General features: G+C 52.2%; 1 protein-coding gene across 1 annotated transcript in view; it reads right to left on the reverse strand.

The window, feature by feature from the left end:
• Positions 1 to 657: 657 nt before the first annotated feature.
• The window catches only part of SSH1 (slingshot protein phosphatase 1), a gene marked incomplete at its 5' end in the record, with an annotated part of 55,877 nt that continues 40,843 nt past the window's right edge, over positions 658 to 15,691 (reverse strand). Inside the window, 7 exons of the mRNA XM_044921038.1 lie at positions 658 to 2,832; positions 5,381 to 5,948; positions 7,798 to 7,998; positions 9,583 to 9,729; positions 11,161 to 11,207; positions 13,779 to 13,907; positions 14,989 to 15,082. Of these exons, the coding sequence (XP_044776973.1) occupies positions 1,579 to 2,832; positions 5,381 to 5,948; positions 7,798 to 7,998; positions 9,583 to 9,729; positions 11,161 to 11,207; positions 13,779 to 13,907; positions 14,989 to 15,082 (2,440 nt within the window). The remainder of the gene's footprint in view (positions 2,833 to 5,380; positions 5,949 to 7,797; positions 7,999 to 9,582; positions 9,730 to 11,160; positions 11,208 to 13,778; positions 13,908 to 14,988; positions 15,083 to 15,691) is intronic.

The raw sequence follows: 15,691 nt of genomic DNA on the forward strand, positions 1-15,691 counted from the left end.
CGGGCAGCCCTGTGTTGTCAAATGAAACCAAGGGTCAGCAAACCTTTTTTAGAAAGGGCTCGATCGTGAGGATCTTGGGCTGTGCAGGCTACTCGGTCCCTGCTGCAGATTAGGTTGTTGTTTTTAATAACCCCTTACAAATATAAAAGCCATCCTTAGCTCATGGGTCTGTGTAACAGCGCTGCGGACTCCCCGGATGAAACCCTTCTGCCTTACTACCAAGCCCTTTTCCCCGCTCTCTCTCTCTTCAAAATACTTTAAACAGCCCGTCCTGCCGACCGACACCAGTGGACTCCCTCCGCCCAGGCCCGGGGCCCGGGCCAGTGAGTGTCACAGGCTCAGCTCACCTGATTCTGAAGGCCCCCCCACCCCACCCCCTAGCCCAGACCGGGACTACAGACCCCTCTTCTACTCTGTCCTCACCGCTAGGAAGGGCCAAAGAGAGACAGGGAACAGTAGCCTCATGGAAGGAAGGGGCGACTGTAAACATCTGTGAAGCTTTTCAATGGTCTCGTTTCTCCGAGAAGCTGCAGGGCTGTTCCTGGAGAGCGACTGGCAGAGCTGCTCATGACCGCTTAAAGCCCCCTTTCCTCCCCGAACATGCTCCGGTGACCTCATGAGCCCAAGGGCCCAGGCTCCTGGCAGGCCGATCCACGTCTCGGACTCACGGCCCCTGCCAGACGCTCGAGCGCTTTCAAAGCCTCAACGCAACCACATCGGGTTTAGCAGCAGATGAGGCGCGGTGATGCTTTTTGGGTCCTTCTCCCCAGACCAGGGGCAACTTACACGTCAGCATTAGCAATGACTGAGGACGTCCCATATACACATCCCCCCTCCTCACCCCAGTGCCGGCCAGACACACGCCGCTCCGCTGGGACAACACACCAGGACAAGGAATCCAACTGCACAGATGATCTCCACGCACCACAGAGTTGGTTCAACAACAGCATTCCACAGCCTTGTCTAACTTTACCTAGCGGTGGTGGGTGCAGTCGACTTAAAAAGTCTTTTAACACTTTTTGGGGGTCCCCACCAAATAAAAATTAAAAAAAAATTCTCTTTTGGAAAAACCTTTTCTGACACAGCATTATTCCCTGGAAGGAGCCTTGGTCATTACTGTATTTTAAAAATAAAAAGCACAGCAAGAACAGAGGTAGGACTTATATTGCCATCCAAGGGTTTCCCCGCAAGGGCCTGAATGAGCTAGGAACGTGCGCCGTGGCGACAGAAACGTCACCACTGCCACCCTTTTGCATGGTGCAAATGGAGTATTCGGGATGTGTGTGCATATCTGTATATGCTCTTTTTAAGAACAGGATTCTTCCTGAAAACACAGGACTTGGGGATCGGAGTTTTGTATCTACTGGCCGACGGCTTCTGGCTCTCCTGGGCCACCCCATTGGCATCACCCCCCCTTTCTTCTTGTGCTGGGTTATTCTTGTTTTCTCTCCTCCTCTCTGCGGTGAGAGGGGAAGAGTTAGAATGTCAATCATTTAGGAGACATCACGGCCAAAACCCACAGTGAAACAGAGGGAGGGACCACGTGAAAACAGATGTCCGAATACAGCAAGAGGCGGGTCAGCTTTTGCTCATCCACGAGGGGCTTCTCAAGTGTTCTGAAGCAGATTTCCCTGATGGTTGAGAGGTCGTGGCTGGGTTCCTTGGGGTCGCCTGGGGCTCACGCAAGAAGGAAGACTCGCTCGACTTGGCGTCCCGGGAGTCGGTGAGGGCGGACGCATCTGCCTCACTGGACAGGTCCTCTGTCGAGAAGTTGAGACTTCCAAGCTTGGCCAGAGAGTGTGAGCGTTTCAGTGGGGACGAGACGGTGAGGCCCGCCAGCCGGAGCCGGGTCTCGATCTCCTGCGTCCGCTGCTTCACCAGGCCTGGCTTGCCTCGGACGCTGTGGATGCTGTCACTGCTAGAGCTCCGCGTCAGGTTGGAGCTCATGGAGGAGGACGTGGGGGTGTAGCAGATGGTCTTCAGGAAGTCTTTTGAGAAGTGACTGGTGTGATCCAGGCGGCAGAGGAAGGGAGTGGGGCTCTTGAGTGAGGCGCCTTCGAACGGAGGCGGGATGGCCTCTGACTTGTCATCGCTCCCAGCGAGACTGGGCAGGGCCGGGGGCCCTGGCGGGTGGACAGGAGCCAGATCAGGATTCTCCTCGGGGACGCTGGCCTCCGGCCTGCCGGCAGGGCCGTCCCTACAGGGAGACGCTGGGTCTGCGGGCGTGCCCTTCAGCCTCTCCAGTTCTTTGGTGTGCTTTCGGACCAAGCCCGCCTTCTGCAGCTGAATGATGGATTCCTGGTGCTGCATCAGGTAGCTGTTGGTTGTCGGCTTCTCGGCTTCTTTACTGAACAGAAGCCGCAGGTCCTTGGCCGGTTTCAGATCTTTCTTGGGCGGCGATTCATCCTTCGCTACGTCCATGCTTGGAGGGTTCTTATCACAGTGAGAATTCTTCAAAAGGAGGGACTTTGGCAGGACTTTTTGGGTTTCTCTGGAAGATTCCAAAAGGCTAGCTGGTAGTTCTGGGGCAGCCGCAGCCCTGGAGCCACCGACATCTGACCTCCTCGAGCCTGCTGGTGGTACCAATGGGGGACTCTCGCTTGGGCCAGACGCCAGTTTCTCTAAAGCTCGGGATCTGCTGGACGTGTGGGCCACAGGGGAGGAAGTGAGGTGGGGCAGGAAGGTTGGCTGGGTACAGATGGCGGGAGCTCCAGGGTTCTCGCCCCGCTCCCTGAAGGCCTCAGGAGCCCCACTGGTTACAGGGTACACGCAGTCGGCACAGGATTTGTAGGAAGGCTTCACCTTGTTAAGGATCCCGAATATAGCATCGTGCTGAAAGGGGACAAGAACATCGTGAGTATACAACAGCGAGCCAGAGGCTGCAACACACGAGCAGGGTGTGTGGGCCTGGGTAGGCACTGGAAAGGCAGTGCTCCCCCAACCCCCTCCAGCTAGTGCAGGAACACAGGTCTCTCGGAACCCGCGCAGCCATGAACAGTGAGTGGTGGATGCAGATGCTGAACCCAACTGTCCAGAAGCTACGTGACTACGATCCTGGGCAAACCTCTGGCCACACGGCCAGCACGGTCAGGGGCATAGCCTGCTCAACCCTGCCTTCACCATCTCACGCGGGCGCCTCTCCCTTTCTTTCCCTTTCAGAAAGAATCTGCTTGGGGAGTACGCAGCCTGAAAACGGGACTCTTCCCTGCTAGCATGAACACAGCTAGCTCCAAAGAATCACCATGTAGCCATTGGCTGTGGTCTTCACAGTGAAGGTGGTCAAAGGCAAAAATGGCTTTGGAAAGACTCCAGTACAGACCCAAACACGGGTGCTCACAGTCCCGCATGAGGGAACCAGGCTGAGGTGGGTTTTATAGACCAATGGGGAACACGTTTGCATTGTTTTCTGAGGAAAGCCACCTGCCTCTAGGCGAATGTGCCATGTGCCTCCACATCGGGCCCTTCCGACGGGCAGGGCAACTGCTCACCTCCCTCACACGCCCATCGACAGACAACAGGGCTGCTCCTATGGGCTGAGGCGGACAGTGGTTTAGCTGCGAGATTCCCAAGCTGGCCTAAAACAACAGCCCCCTGGCAAAGGGCTGCTGGTCCATGTTTCTCCCTGCCCCCTGCCCACGGCCCTGACCATCAGGGCCTAATCCTATTCTGTGTCACAGATGTAGGTCCCCCAAGAGAAGACGTCATGGGGTGGTCCAATACTGGAGGAATCATAAGGAAACCCAGCCATGATTCCTAGAGGCTGCAGGGGAGCATCCAGAGAGCGTGTGGTGGGGGAGGCGGGAGGCCGGATCTCCTAACCTAGGCAGGATTCCTGGGTCAACCAGTGAGACCTGACCACCCCCGAACTCTTGACCCAGAAATTTTTCTGAAGCTCTGACTGAAGTTTTCTCCTAAAACCTTTAGGACCTAATGTTCTAAAATGTGGTTAGAATGTCTCACGGTCGGAGATTTAGGACTACCTCTCGGAGCCCAAGGAGCAATAGGCTGGGAGCAAATTCACGCATCCAACTCACATTTAGGGAGCGCCTGTCACACGTCAGGACTGGCGTCAGGCACAGGGGCTGCAAACAAGACACGGTCCCTGCCCTCAGAGGGTCTAGTGTGGACCAGAACACTGAGTGACAAGTGAGAGGATGGAGAAGGGTGAGCTCAAAGTCTTCTGCAGAGGGAAGGCTTCCCTGAGGTGCCGAACCTCAGCTGAGACCTTTGGGACCAGCAGGTGCTGACCAGGCAGAGGGGAGCAGAGAAGGCACAGTCACCTTGCAGCTCAACCCCTCTCCAACCTGGCACCGTAGTCAGGAAAGGAGAGTTGAACAAGTGAATGAGTGCTTGTCTCCTGGTCCTATTCCCTAGAGAACCTCACCCATTCAATCCAATTCTGGCCAGGAAAGGCAGGCCGTCCTTCATGTCTCTCCTTACCCACGCTGCCCCTGTTCATCCACGACCCACCCAGTGCCGTTTCACACTGATGGACAGTCCTGGACAGGCGTTTTGTATCATCTGTCTTTATAGGTATTTGCTCTTTGAGGGAAGGCTGAGTGGTGGGAGAAATTCACCAGGAACTAACATCTGGTACTTCCCATTTCGTTTGTATGAGAACATGGGAAAGACAAACTCTCTGGATGTGGGAATGCATTGCCGAGTGCTCTCACCTGTGAATCCCGGCTGTCTTGGAAGATGGGCGGGGAGGCCTGGGGAAGCGAAGCTCCTTGGCCCGGGCCGTGGCAAGAGCTGGTGCAGAGCGAGGGTGGGACCCGGGAGCGGGCGACACAGCACACCGCTCATGACACCAGCCTCGGCTCCTGGGCCCCCCGGAGGAGGGGACAGCCTGGCGGATTTAATAATTTTCTGAGCAAGGGCCAGCTTGCTAAGACCATGTTGCCGAAACCCACCATTTAAATAGGATAGCCACACGGGATTAATGGAGTAGAGCATTACAGTAGGAGCTGGAAGACCAGATAGTTGATGATACTGAGCAATTGCTACCCATTTCTTCAAGGTGGTATTGTGGTTATGTTACAGACGGAAGCATCTGTGAACGAAGCGACCCAGCTGGGGTTTGGTTAGATGATTCAGAGCGTGGGGAAACCGAGTGGGGCAGGGATGAAATAGGAATAGCCTTGTGTTGATAAATGTTGAAGCTGGGTGGTAAGTTTTGTTTTACATTCTACGTAAGAAAGAGACCGAGCTGGAAGCTCTGACCAGCTGTGAATGAGGCGCATTGTGGGGGGCCTGCAGGGATGAGTGCCAGGCCCTGCACACCCCCGACCCACGGTACGCCCGCACTCCCAGGCGCCCTGCAGCCGCGCTCGGGGAACGGCCGCTGCCCTCGCCCTCCGCGCCGGCCCCCCTTGCCCACCTCGAAGTCGTCGGGACAGCTCCTCTTGCTGTTGTTGTTGTTAAGGTTCTCACGGTTGAGCAGGCCTTTACTGGGCTGGGGTGGGGGCCGCCCCCACCGCCCTGCCCCTGGGGCCTCCTCCCCTTCCATCTCTTCCACCTGCTGCGAGGAGCCCCTCTGGGCCTTGGGGCTCCCGGACTCCAGCTTCTTCCTCACTTCCTTCTCGCAGAGTCCAGAAGCTTCCTGGGGATGTCTGGCTGGCATGTGTGCCTCAGTCGGCTCGGCCGCTTCCTCCAACAGAGCGTCCCTCTCCAGATCCTCCAGGTGGACCAAGCTGCCAGGTTCGTCGTTGGGGGAAGGCAGGAGGGGGTCTGAGAGCCGCCGGAAGCAGCAGGGGAGAGTGGGGCCTCCCGGGGCCCCACTGTCTGGGAACGCGGGCTGGGCAGCATCGTCCAGGCAGGGCAGCCGGGCCTCCGGGGTGCCGTCCAGTGCCTCCGGCAAGAAGTCCCCCGACCCTGCGGGGTCGTCCGCAGGCTGCTGGACGCAGGTGTTGCTCTGTTGACGCCACAGCTTGTTGTGCCGTTGTTTGCTGCGGGGGAGGAAGGGCAGAGGAAGGTCATGGGGGCCAGTGCCCTGAGGGTCCCGGGAGGGACAGCAAGACACAGCCCACGGCTGACAGATGGCGCTAGGACGCTCAGCCCCCGAGGCTCCCGGCAGCAGCCCTCAGTGACTGTGCCATGCAGTGACCAGGTGGCAGACCCGTGACGGCGGTCTAGACCTTGGGTACCATCAGGGTCTCGCCGTGCCGCCTCGTTCTGTGAACTTAGCCACGCCACCGCCCGTCCCACCTCTGAGGCCCTCCATCTGTCAGTAGACTAATAATCCTCTCCTCCCTATCCTGCAGGGAGACAGCGGGGACCGAAGCAGAGAGCACATGGAGATTTATGGGTAAACATAATGCACGTCAAGTTGGGACAACTGGAGAAAACCACAAGATTTTTTTTTTTTTGTCAGAAAGATGACAGGTCACTTTTAAAAATAGGTCTTATGATATCGTGGTAGTATGGTTATAACCCATTTTTAATGTAAAGGTCAAAAAAAAAAGAAAAGAAGAGAAAATTTTAATGTGAAATCAGGTAAGGCACCTCCATGACCCTTCGGGCACCCGTACCAACACCCTGCAGGGGTGCGGGCTACGACGAGAGGAGATGGGGACAGGGCAGTGTGAATTAAGGGCCTGCTGTTGTTTGCAACGCACGGGAGCACCACGACCGTTCGAGACGGCTCTGTGTGCCCATTCCAGGCAAGGCCAAGAGGGCCCCCAGACGGGGCTGCAAGTCAAGGTCACTGCCTTGTGGCTGTGACCTCGGCCTGAAGACCCCTGGTGAGGCTGTGGAGGCTGCAAGCCCCTGATGGCAGCAAGTGTCTGAAGGGCTAAGGGAAAGGAGGCAGGATGCCCATGCCTCTGCCCCCTCCTCATCGTCCCGGGGCCCTGCCTGGGGATCTGTCCAGCTGCTCCCTGGGTGACAGTAAAGGGACTCCAGAGATGTCCAGAGCTGTTCTCAGACCCCGTTCCACCCTGCCAGGGCACTCCTGCTTGCTCACACTCGGCCAAGAAGCCTGTGGACTGAGCCTGTGGCCTCCTCATAATACGAGTCAGAAATAATCCAGGGAGAAAGGGAGTCCCAGGTGCAGTGGGGATCTGCCTCCACGGGGCCTCCCCACACCGGAGCCTTGGGGGCGGGCAGACCCGGGTGTGCTCTCTCCCCTGTGCTGCCCACTGGCTGTATGACGTGGGACACCCTAACCTCCAGCATCAGCTCATTCCCCCCGTATGCCGGGGATACCCTGTCCGGGGCAGACCTTTTCTGGGTGGGGGTTAGAGATTTCAAAAGCTCCGTTTTATTCACCACGAGCCAGGTCTAGCCCGGCATCTGCAGAGGTAAACCTGCACAGTCCTCAGGTAAATCTCACAACAGCCCTACCAGGTGGGCTTGGACTGCAAACTCAGAAGAGGAAACCAGGGCCGGGGGAGATGGGCGAGCTTGCCCTACATGGCCCGGCTCGTCGGTGCCGGAAGCCAGTCGGCCCTGAGGCATCGGAACTGCCCTGCGGCGAAGCCTGGCCCACGGCTCGGCACAAAGCAGATGCTCAGGAAACGGGGATGGCCACGTGCCTGCGCCACCCATGACGTCATGCCTTGGACGAGGAACCGCACACCGTTCCCTCCAGCAGCAAAACAGCTTTCTGTGTGTGCCAACAAAATCAAACAGATCCCTCCTGGAAACCACTAATCAAACCCCAAACAATAGCTGTTTTTCTCAGTCTGGCTCCCCACCAACCCCCCCAAAGGCGGGATTTTAGCTGCAGAGACTGCTGCCAGGCCGGACGGGAGCCCGCTTGGTTCTGCCAACCCTTCCCCGCAGACGCTCACCCACCTCGCGTCCAAGATGCCTTCATACTCAGACAGCTGCCTCATAAAGCCCGCGTTGGGCCGTGTAATGCTGCGCTTCTGCTTCACGTAGTTGTACGCTTTTTCCAGAGGCCAGCCAAATTCCTTCATTGCATAGGCTATGACCGTGGAAGCCGATCGGCTAACACCCATTTTGCAATGTACCAGGCACTTGGAATGGTTCCTCCTGCAGAGGCGGGAGACAGAGTCCAGAAACTTCCATAATTTCATTCTCTTAGGTTTTACCCAATGCATTTTGTTTTTCTTTAAACCCTGAAGTTATCTCAGTGCCCAGACCCCACCGCCCCCCCACCCCACCGCCCCCCCACCCCACGTCCTGATATTTATGCAGCAGATGGCCACACACCCTCGAAAGGAAATACCTTCACTGCAAAATCAATTAGCACACAATGGGAAATCGAGATAAATCTGTCCTTGCCTTGCCGAGTGGTGCAGGGAGGGCTCCCAAATCGGGCCGCCCTCAGGGACAAAGCGGGACCGCTGGGATGGGCCAGGAGACCAGAAACTCTTGCAGGAAGCAAAGGGGGCAGCGAAAGGGTAATCTGCAAAAGCTACACAGCTGCCCCAGCAGATGAAGATGGGCAACGGGTGACTGCAGAGAAAACGGGGTCAGCAAATGGAAGGCTGCGAGGCCCTCGGGAGGGCAAATGCTCGCCAGACAGGGAGGGTCGAGGAGCTAGAACAAGGACGGCAGCACCCTCGACTTGGACGAGGGGAAGAAGGCAGGTGGATCGGTCATTTGTAAGGAGGCGGTAGTGGCCTGGGCGGGGCTGATGTCACAGGAACGGCAAGGCCGTATTTCTTGAGACTTCGGAGGCTCGAGAATGGGAGGGTACACGCTGCTGGAAGGGGCCGCACCTGGGAAGCTTTATTTGTACAGGAGGCAGACCCACCAGCGTGCCTGTTTACACTGGAACCAGCTGGCCCGTCAGGTGGGTCTGGGCTCCTTTCCTAGACCCCAGGCTTCAAATTCATCCCCATTTGTCAGTGCATTTTGTTCTGTTTTTGTTTTTTTGTTTGACTGCTGGCCTGGAATCTATCCCCCAGGAATGCAAACAAACTAAGATTCGGTAAGGACATGTTACAGAGCTCTGACCTCAAGAGGTATGAAGCAGAAGACGGGGTTTCTTTCGATAGCATTGCAAAAGGTTCTTTCTCTCTATTCTGGACTTCAGTGAGGCAGAGTTGTCCCACAGGAGAATAAGGGGAGGACAGAAGACAGGGTGATGCCAGGAACAGGCTCAGGGCGACGAGGACCTCTGACCGTCTGCCCCATTCCGTGAACAAGAAAACTGCAGTAACTCAGGTGCAGAAGGCGGGCCAGCTCTCGCGGCCTTTGCCTGAGCAGCTTTCTCTGGGGAAGCAGCCCCAAAGGTGTTCACAGTCCACGCAAGACCTGGCCCACCCTCCTCCCTCCTTTGGCTCAGCGACTCCCCGTAGACAGAGCTCCAAAGAATGTCCACGAGATATCAGATCCTTGCCTGGAAGCAGTGATGATGACGAAAGTGGGATCCAATGTCACAGTCGATGACACGGGAAACAGGCTCACTGGGGCCCCCACCCTGAGAAGATCAGTGACTGTGCCTTTTGGTGCTAGGGGGTCCTGTGGTCCAAAACCAGAGGTCCACCAGACATCAAAGGCTCCACAAACCAGAGATGTCTGAGTCTGGGACTGCCATTAGTTTCTGCCCAGCCGGCATCTGCCCCTTACTTTCTCAGGCCAGCCTCTTTGTCTTCTCCATCCACTTACTTTGCTTTGTTTATGAAATGGTACGCTTCGTTCCAGTGGGCAAGAAGGTCTGTTGTCTCTTCGTCGTAGACGCGAATGTTATGATAGGCAAATAAGCCAGGAAAAAAATTATCTATTTCTCTGGTGACATTTAAAATGTAGTCCACACTGTAAGGAGAAAAAAAAAAAAAGAACGACAACTTTGGAGAATCAGAATGAGGAACTACAAAACGACAAAGTAACAGAAAACTGAGCAAGGAAAAAAATTAAATACATGCTCATAAAGCGTATATGTTTACGGTGGGACTTTGGTTTTTCCTTAAGGAGTAATTTTTTTTTTTTTGTATTTTCCAAATGTCCTCTATACGATGAGAATGTATTACACTTATAATAAACAACAAATTTCTTTGTAAAAAAAAAACTTACAAAAAAAAGTTCAAAGCATTGCTGAGCAATGTGAATTCTGGAAATAAGACATATGTATTACTTAAAAACATTTTCAGACACACTCAAAGTTTCAAACTTCGTAATGGTTATTTATTAATATACAGAGGCTTAAAAACAAAAAACAAAGTCTCTACTTTTAAATAGCTAAGAGAGTAGAAAATATCCATCCATTATTTATGTCCTTGAGAATTACCTTAAATGCTCTTGAAACAAGGCAGACTACAAATAAATACATAAACAGTGGGGAGGGTCTTCGAACGCAGGTTCTCTAAACTTGATACTTATACTCCCAGAAGACCAAAATAATTTCAGGAGTTAGAAAATACCTCAAATAGGGTTTGTAAGAGAATACTTATAAATGCTTTACAAAATACCTTTCAAAATCATTTATTTATTCCCAGCCAGAGAAAGCATAGATGGTATCACTCTACATTTTAAGAAAACTTTGTTGAAAGAACACATCTTAACCAGTAGTTCTAAAGATATATTTTAAGATTTGTTTAGTCTTGATTTTTAAATGCAGTAATTCAAGAATGCCATCATGTCAGACCCACAGAACGGTGATTTTGTGGCTGTGTTGTTTAAAAAAAAATGTCCAGACATCTGTTCTTGAAGGTCTAGATTTAACCTTCTTTTTTTTTTTTTTTTAATTCCTGCTGCTGGGCATTTCTCAGACTGAGATGGGCATATGTTTCTGACCAACACTGAGTATTTAGCCGCCAGATTCCCACCAGGCCCCAAAGTCTAACCTCAGGGAGAACCAGGAGTGGTCCTGGGACCAGAGTTGCCGACTGGCCCCACAGGTGTGTGTGTGTCCACGCTAGGACTGCCAGCCCCTGTGCTGGGGTGGTGGGGGAGGGCAGTGGGGCCCAGGACGGGGCTCGTGGCCCTACCAGCATCCAGGCTGTCCTCTGCCACTGGAGTGTGACTGAGAATCGTTCTTGGTGACACACACCATCCCACAGAACCCCATTAAGATCTAAAACGCATGAATTATTCAGGAGGTGGCATTTTGAAGCACATCTGCTTAGCTATGCAAATCAGCCCAGCCCTTGGAGATGGGAGACAGGGTGCAGGCAGTTACAAGGGCTCAACCTCGGGGGTTTCTAAGCTGCCTGGAAGGACAAGGGGGGACGAGGGGAGCAGACTCACCCTGAGCCCTGCAGTTCCTCCAGATTGGATGCATTCCATTCAGAGCCCTGGGGGACAGATCACACAAACCCCCGTGAGTGTCACATGTCCGCCTCAGAGCTGCTTAGGGGATGCATGGGGTGGGCCAGCCCTAGGTGGGGGAGGGTTATTTCATGGGCCCTTGGCCTTAGATGGGCGGACAGAACTAAAAGAGGCCGCTAGCCAAGCAGGTTCCGGAGGCACTCCCGGCGTTGTCAGCCTGCGTGGAAGGCCCTGGCTGTCCCCTGGCCTTCAGGGAACGGCAAAACCTGTACCACCCCCGCCCCCACCACGTCCTTTCCTAAGGCTCCGGCACGGTCCTGTCACCAGAGGCAGTGACCTCCAGCTTCCCGCTCAGGAGAGGGCACTTTCACACACCACTAATTTAAAGCAGGAATCTGTCTACCTTTTTGGGCAAGTATTTTTAAAAGTTCCCACCCTCTGACCCAGTGGTTCCACATACAAACAGTTGCCCTGAGGAAACATCCAGAATTCGCACGTACATTTATGCACGAGGATATTTATGGTTATTTGCGAGGACAAACAATGAGAACAACTTAGAGGTCCAACAAGAAGAAACTAGTAAAATAAATGATGATGATGACGAAGCCACACGATGGGGCAATTAAAAATAAATTGTACTTTGGGTGGCTATTTAACGACACAGGGAAATGCCGCATAATGAAAACAACTTAAAAAAAGAAAAACAGGATACAAAACTATATAAACATTATGATTCTTTCCTTTCCTTTTTTTTTTTTAAAGAAGCTATATAGACATAAAACGAAAAAACCCAGAAGATGGGAAAAAAAAATATACTAAAACGTTAACGGTGACTATGTCTAGATTTGAGAAATTGGGAATGCTTTTTACTTTCTGCTTTGGAGTTACTGGTGTTTCTGAACCTTCTATAACGTGTTTTAATTTAATGCCTTTTAAAGCATATTATAAAACGAACCCTCCATTTCTAAGCTTCCCAGGAACACAGAAGGGGAAAAAACAAAGAAAAAGCTATCACTTCGCTCTTCGGCAATGCAAATCACACACAGTTGTGAAGAACAAGAGACCCCCCCCCACCAAGTCTCCCTAGAAACTTCCCTTCCCAGGAGGGCAGACCCCTCAGGACGCAGGGGCCCCAGGGGGCCAAGCGGGGCTGGTAATGTGCGGGTGTTAGCTGGATTTTTCATGCTGGAGGGAGAGGCTCAAATATAAAAATTCCTTTAGTATCTCTCATGGAAAAAGTGACATAGACCACCAAACCACACTGAAAAAAATAATGAAAGCTCACTACATCTGTGAGCATCCTCTTGTTGTGATCACCACCTAGTGGAGAGACGGCCTGCCTTCTGTTGTTTCCATAGGAAAAACCACCAACTTCCTGGGGAAATTAGAGCCCGGTGCTGCCTGACGGCTTTCAAGATATAGGCTTCAAATCCACACATTCATATATGTTTTAATACAAACGTTAAACATATATGTGTATATATATACATGTATATATATACACACAGACACATATTCACAAATACGAATTGATATACACAAATACATTAAATATATATATTTGCGATATATATATTTAATATACTAAGTATATATCACGACACATGCGTTTGGAGAACCATTAATTAATTCTTGTGTGCAGAAAACAAGATGTTCATGGCTTCAGCAGCAAATACACTTCCTCCACTTTCCCAGAAAGTCATTTTTGCTGTAACAATGGTTGCCACTTATTAGTACCTACAGAAACTACACTTGGTGCTTTAAGAATGTCTTTTACTTAATCCTCACAATCATCCCACATGGTACAGAATGGAGAAAAGGCAAAGAGGCTCGCTCCCCTCACACAGCTGCTTCGGCTGGGGAGTGGGAACTTGGCCCTGGCGGGTCTGACTTCCATCACACTGTACCACTTCTCTAATTTTAGTAACATGCTCTCCCCTATAGTCTCTCTGAGGGACTCTGTGAACTTGCCAGTTGCCTTCTATGGAGATTTACAGCATTAAGAGCATCTGAGCAAGAGATGGAGGTGGGGAGAACCTGCACAACCCGGCCCCCCGGTGGTGCTTCCAGGGCCTGTCCCTTCGGCGGGCCTGGGAGCAGGGCACAGGGTAGCTGCCCGGACAGAGAGAGGGGAAGAAGCTGGGTTTCGGGGGTTCGGTTTGTTTTGCCTACTGTTTCTCACGTCTCGGTGATGCCCAGGTGTAATTCTGGGGTTTGGCGAGCATGCGCCCTTTCGTACCTGGGGGTTCTGAGCCCGCAAACCGTGGGGAGGTAACTGGATGCGGCCTCTGTGTTAGCAACTGAAGACCAAGGATGGAGAGGTTCTGAAAATTGCTGCCAGTGGACTGTGCCAGAGAGCCTTCAAACAACTCCGCCCAGCTCAGCTGGGAGCCCCATCTCATACATCTGGCCCCAGGGCAAACCAGCGTAGGCCAGAGGAAGGGGGTCGAAGACAGGAGTTCCCAGAACAGCCAGGATCGAGGTCCCAGCGACTCCAGTTCTCTCTCCCTCTCTGACTCTGCTGCAAGCTCCAAACAATCAAGGTCTGTAGATGGATATTCCCCAAACCAGACCCTGCCCTGTGCGGCGCTTCTTACGAGATAGAGGTGGTCGAAGATAAGGGAGGGCTTGTCCATCTGTCCCAAGATAAGGAGCATCTCGTTGTCTATGAATTCCTTGAATTCTTTCAGGTTACAGTTCATCTGCGTCTCTAATTCATTACGGATCTGTGGAGCGGAGAAGAGCAGAAAAAGTGATTCGTTACAAAACAAAACAAGAGCCATCCACCTCCAAAGAAGTCAAGTCACAACTTATACTGTGGTTGTTTTCAAAAAAGGTGTCTTGTTGTTTTGGCGGTTTTTTTGTTTTTTTACCCCAAAGAAAGCGCACAGCGCACCGAGACGCACACAGCCCGTACGTAGGTGGTGGGAATGAGGCTACACAGCCTCACGGGAAGTCGGACTGGGCAAAGTTCATCATTTTATACCAAGAAGCTGATTCGCAGGGCATCTCTTCTACTGAGTTTAAGGCACTTCTATTTTTACAATTAAATATCAAATATCTCACAGTGAACACATAAAATCAGCTTCATCTTTCTTTGGAAGGCATCCAACAGGATAGTTTTTTGTTGTTTTTTTGGTGGGCAGCAAAGTTTATTGAGCGATAGTACAAAGCTCCCAAAGAGGGAGGGAACCCAAGAGGGTTGGTTGCCCCACAATATGACTTTTTATGTATATTAATTAATACAAAGGGTGATATATGGCTTTTTCAAATGGCCCTTTTAAGCCCTTATATCTACCTAGTTTAAGCGCTTATTATAATTCATTGCATTCTTTAGAACAAAAAGCAACTGAAACAAGAAAAAAGTGATCCAGAAAAAAATTCGAAGGCACACAGAAGGCAGTCCAGGGTTAGTAACTTGCTAGTAAGTGATAATCCTGAAATAAGAAATAAGAGTTTGCTGTATCTCAATAAAACACAAGGCAGAGAAGAGGGCGCTAATAGGCAGATGTATCTCAGGACAATGCGTGGGTCTCGTGGAATTAACACCAAAGGTCTTATAGGTTCAGAGAGCTCAGGAAATTTGCAAGGCCCCAGAGCTGGTATGCAGCACAGCTGGATCCAAACTAGAGTGGGAATCTAAGGCCTGCGCTCTCTCTGCTAAGTCCTGCAGGGAAAAAGCCTCTGAGAGTCGGTGAGCTGGTCGGTAAGAAGGCCAAGTGGCAGACCTGCCTCTGCTGTGCTTTGGGCAACAGGACAGATGGACAGCTTGTGACCTCTGGCCTGATAAGGGAAGAGCTCTCTTACTTCTTTTGAGGTCACGTTTTCTAGATCTTGGCTCATCATGATGCTCCGGAGCTTCGCTTTGATGAGGCGCTCAGTCCTTTCCCCTTCAGTTGGCCTAGAAAGAAGGGACATTCAGTAAGATGGAGAATGACAGGGAGCCTGAGGTCAGCGTTTACAGGAACGCCAGATACTCTTGGGCTAAAAAGAACATGGCCTGCATGCAGACAACTACCTGTTTTTTTTAAAGATTTATTTATTTATTTATTTATTCATGAGAGACAGAGAAAGAGAGACAGAGAGCAGAGGGAGAAGCAGGCTCCCAAGGAGCAGGGAGCCCGATGCGGGCCTCGATCCCAGGACTCTGGGATCATGACCTGAGCCAAAAGCAGACGCTTAACCATCTGAGCCACCCAGGCGCCCAGGAAGGCTTGCTCTTTAAGGTCCTATTACCCAAACGGATTGCTGGTTATGATCCCAGGGTCCTGAGCCGAAAGCAGACACTTAACCATCTGAGCCACCCAGGCGCCCAGACAGCTACCTTCTTGGTGTGCATGTTTTGGGGAGGAGGGGAAAGGGACAGAGAAGTCCGGCTCTGTGTCTAGAACTCCTGTTGGGTGTCCACAGAGTGGTGAGCGGATGGGGAGCACAAACAATGGCTGGAAAGCATAGTCCTCGTTCAGGTCTGCAGAGAATCAGGCTCTCGGGACGAGATGCTGGAAGCACC

The sequence above is a fragment of the Neomonachus schauinslandi genome, chromosome 14, assembly GCF_002201575.2.
Source record: "Neomonachus schauinslandi chromosome 14, ASM220157v2, whole genome shotgun sequence".
Classification (NCBI taxonomy): Eukaryota; Metazoa; Chordata; class Mammalia; order Carnivora; family Phocidae; genus Neomonachus; species Neomonachus schauinslandi.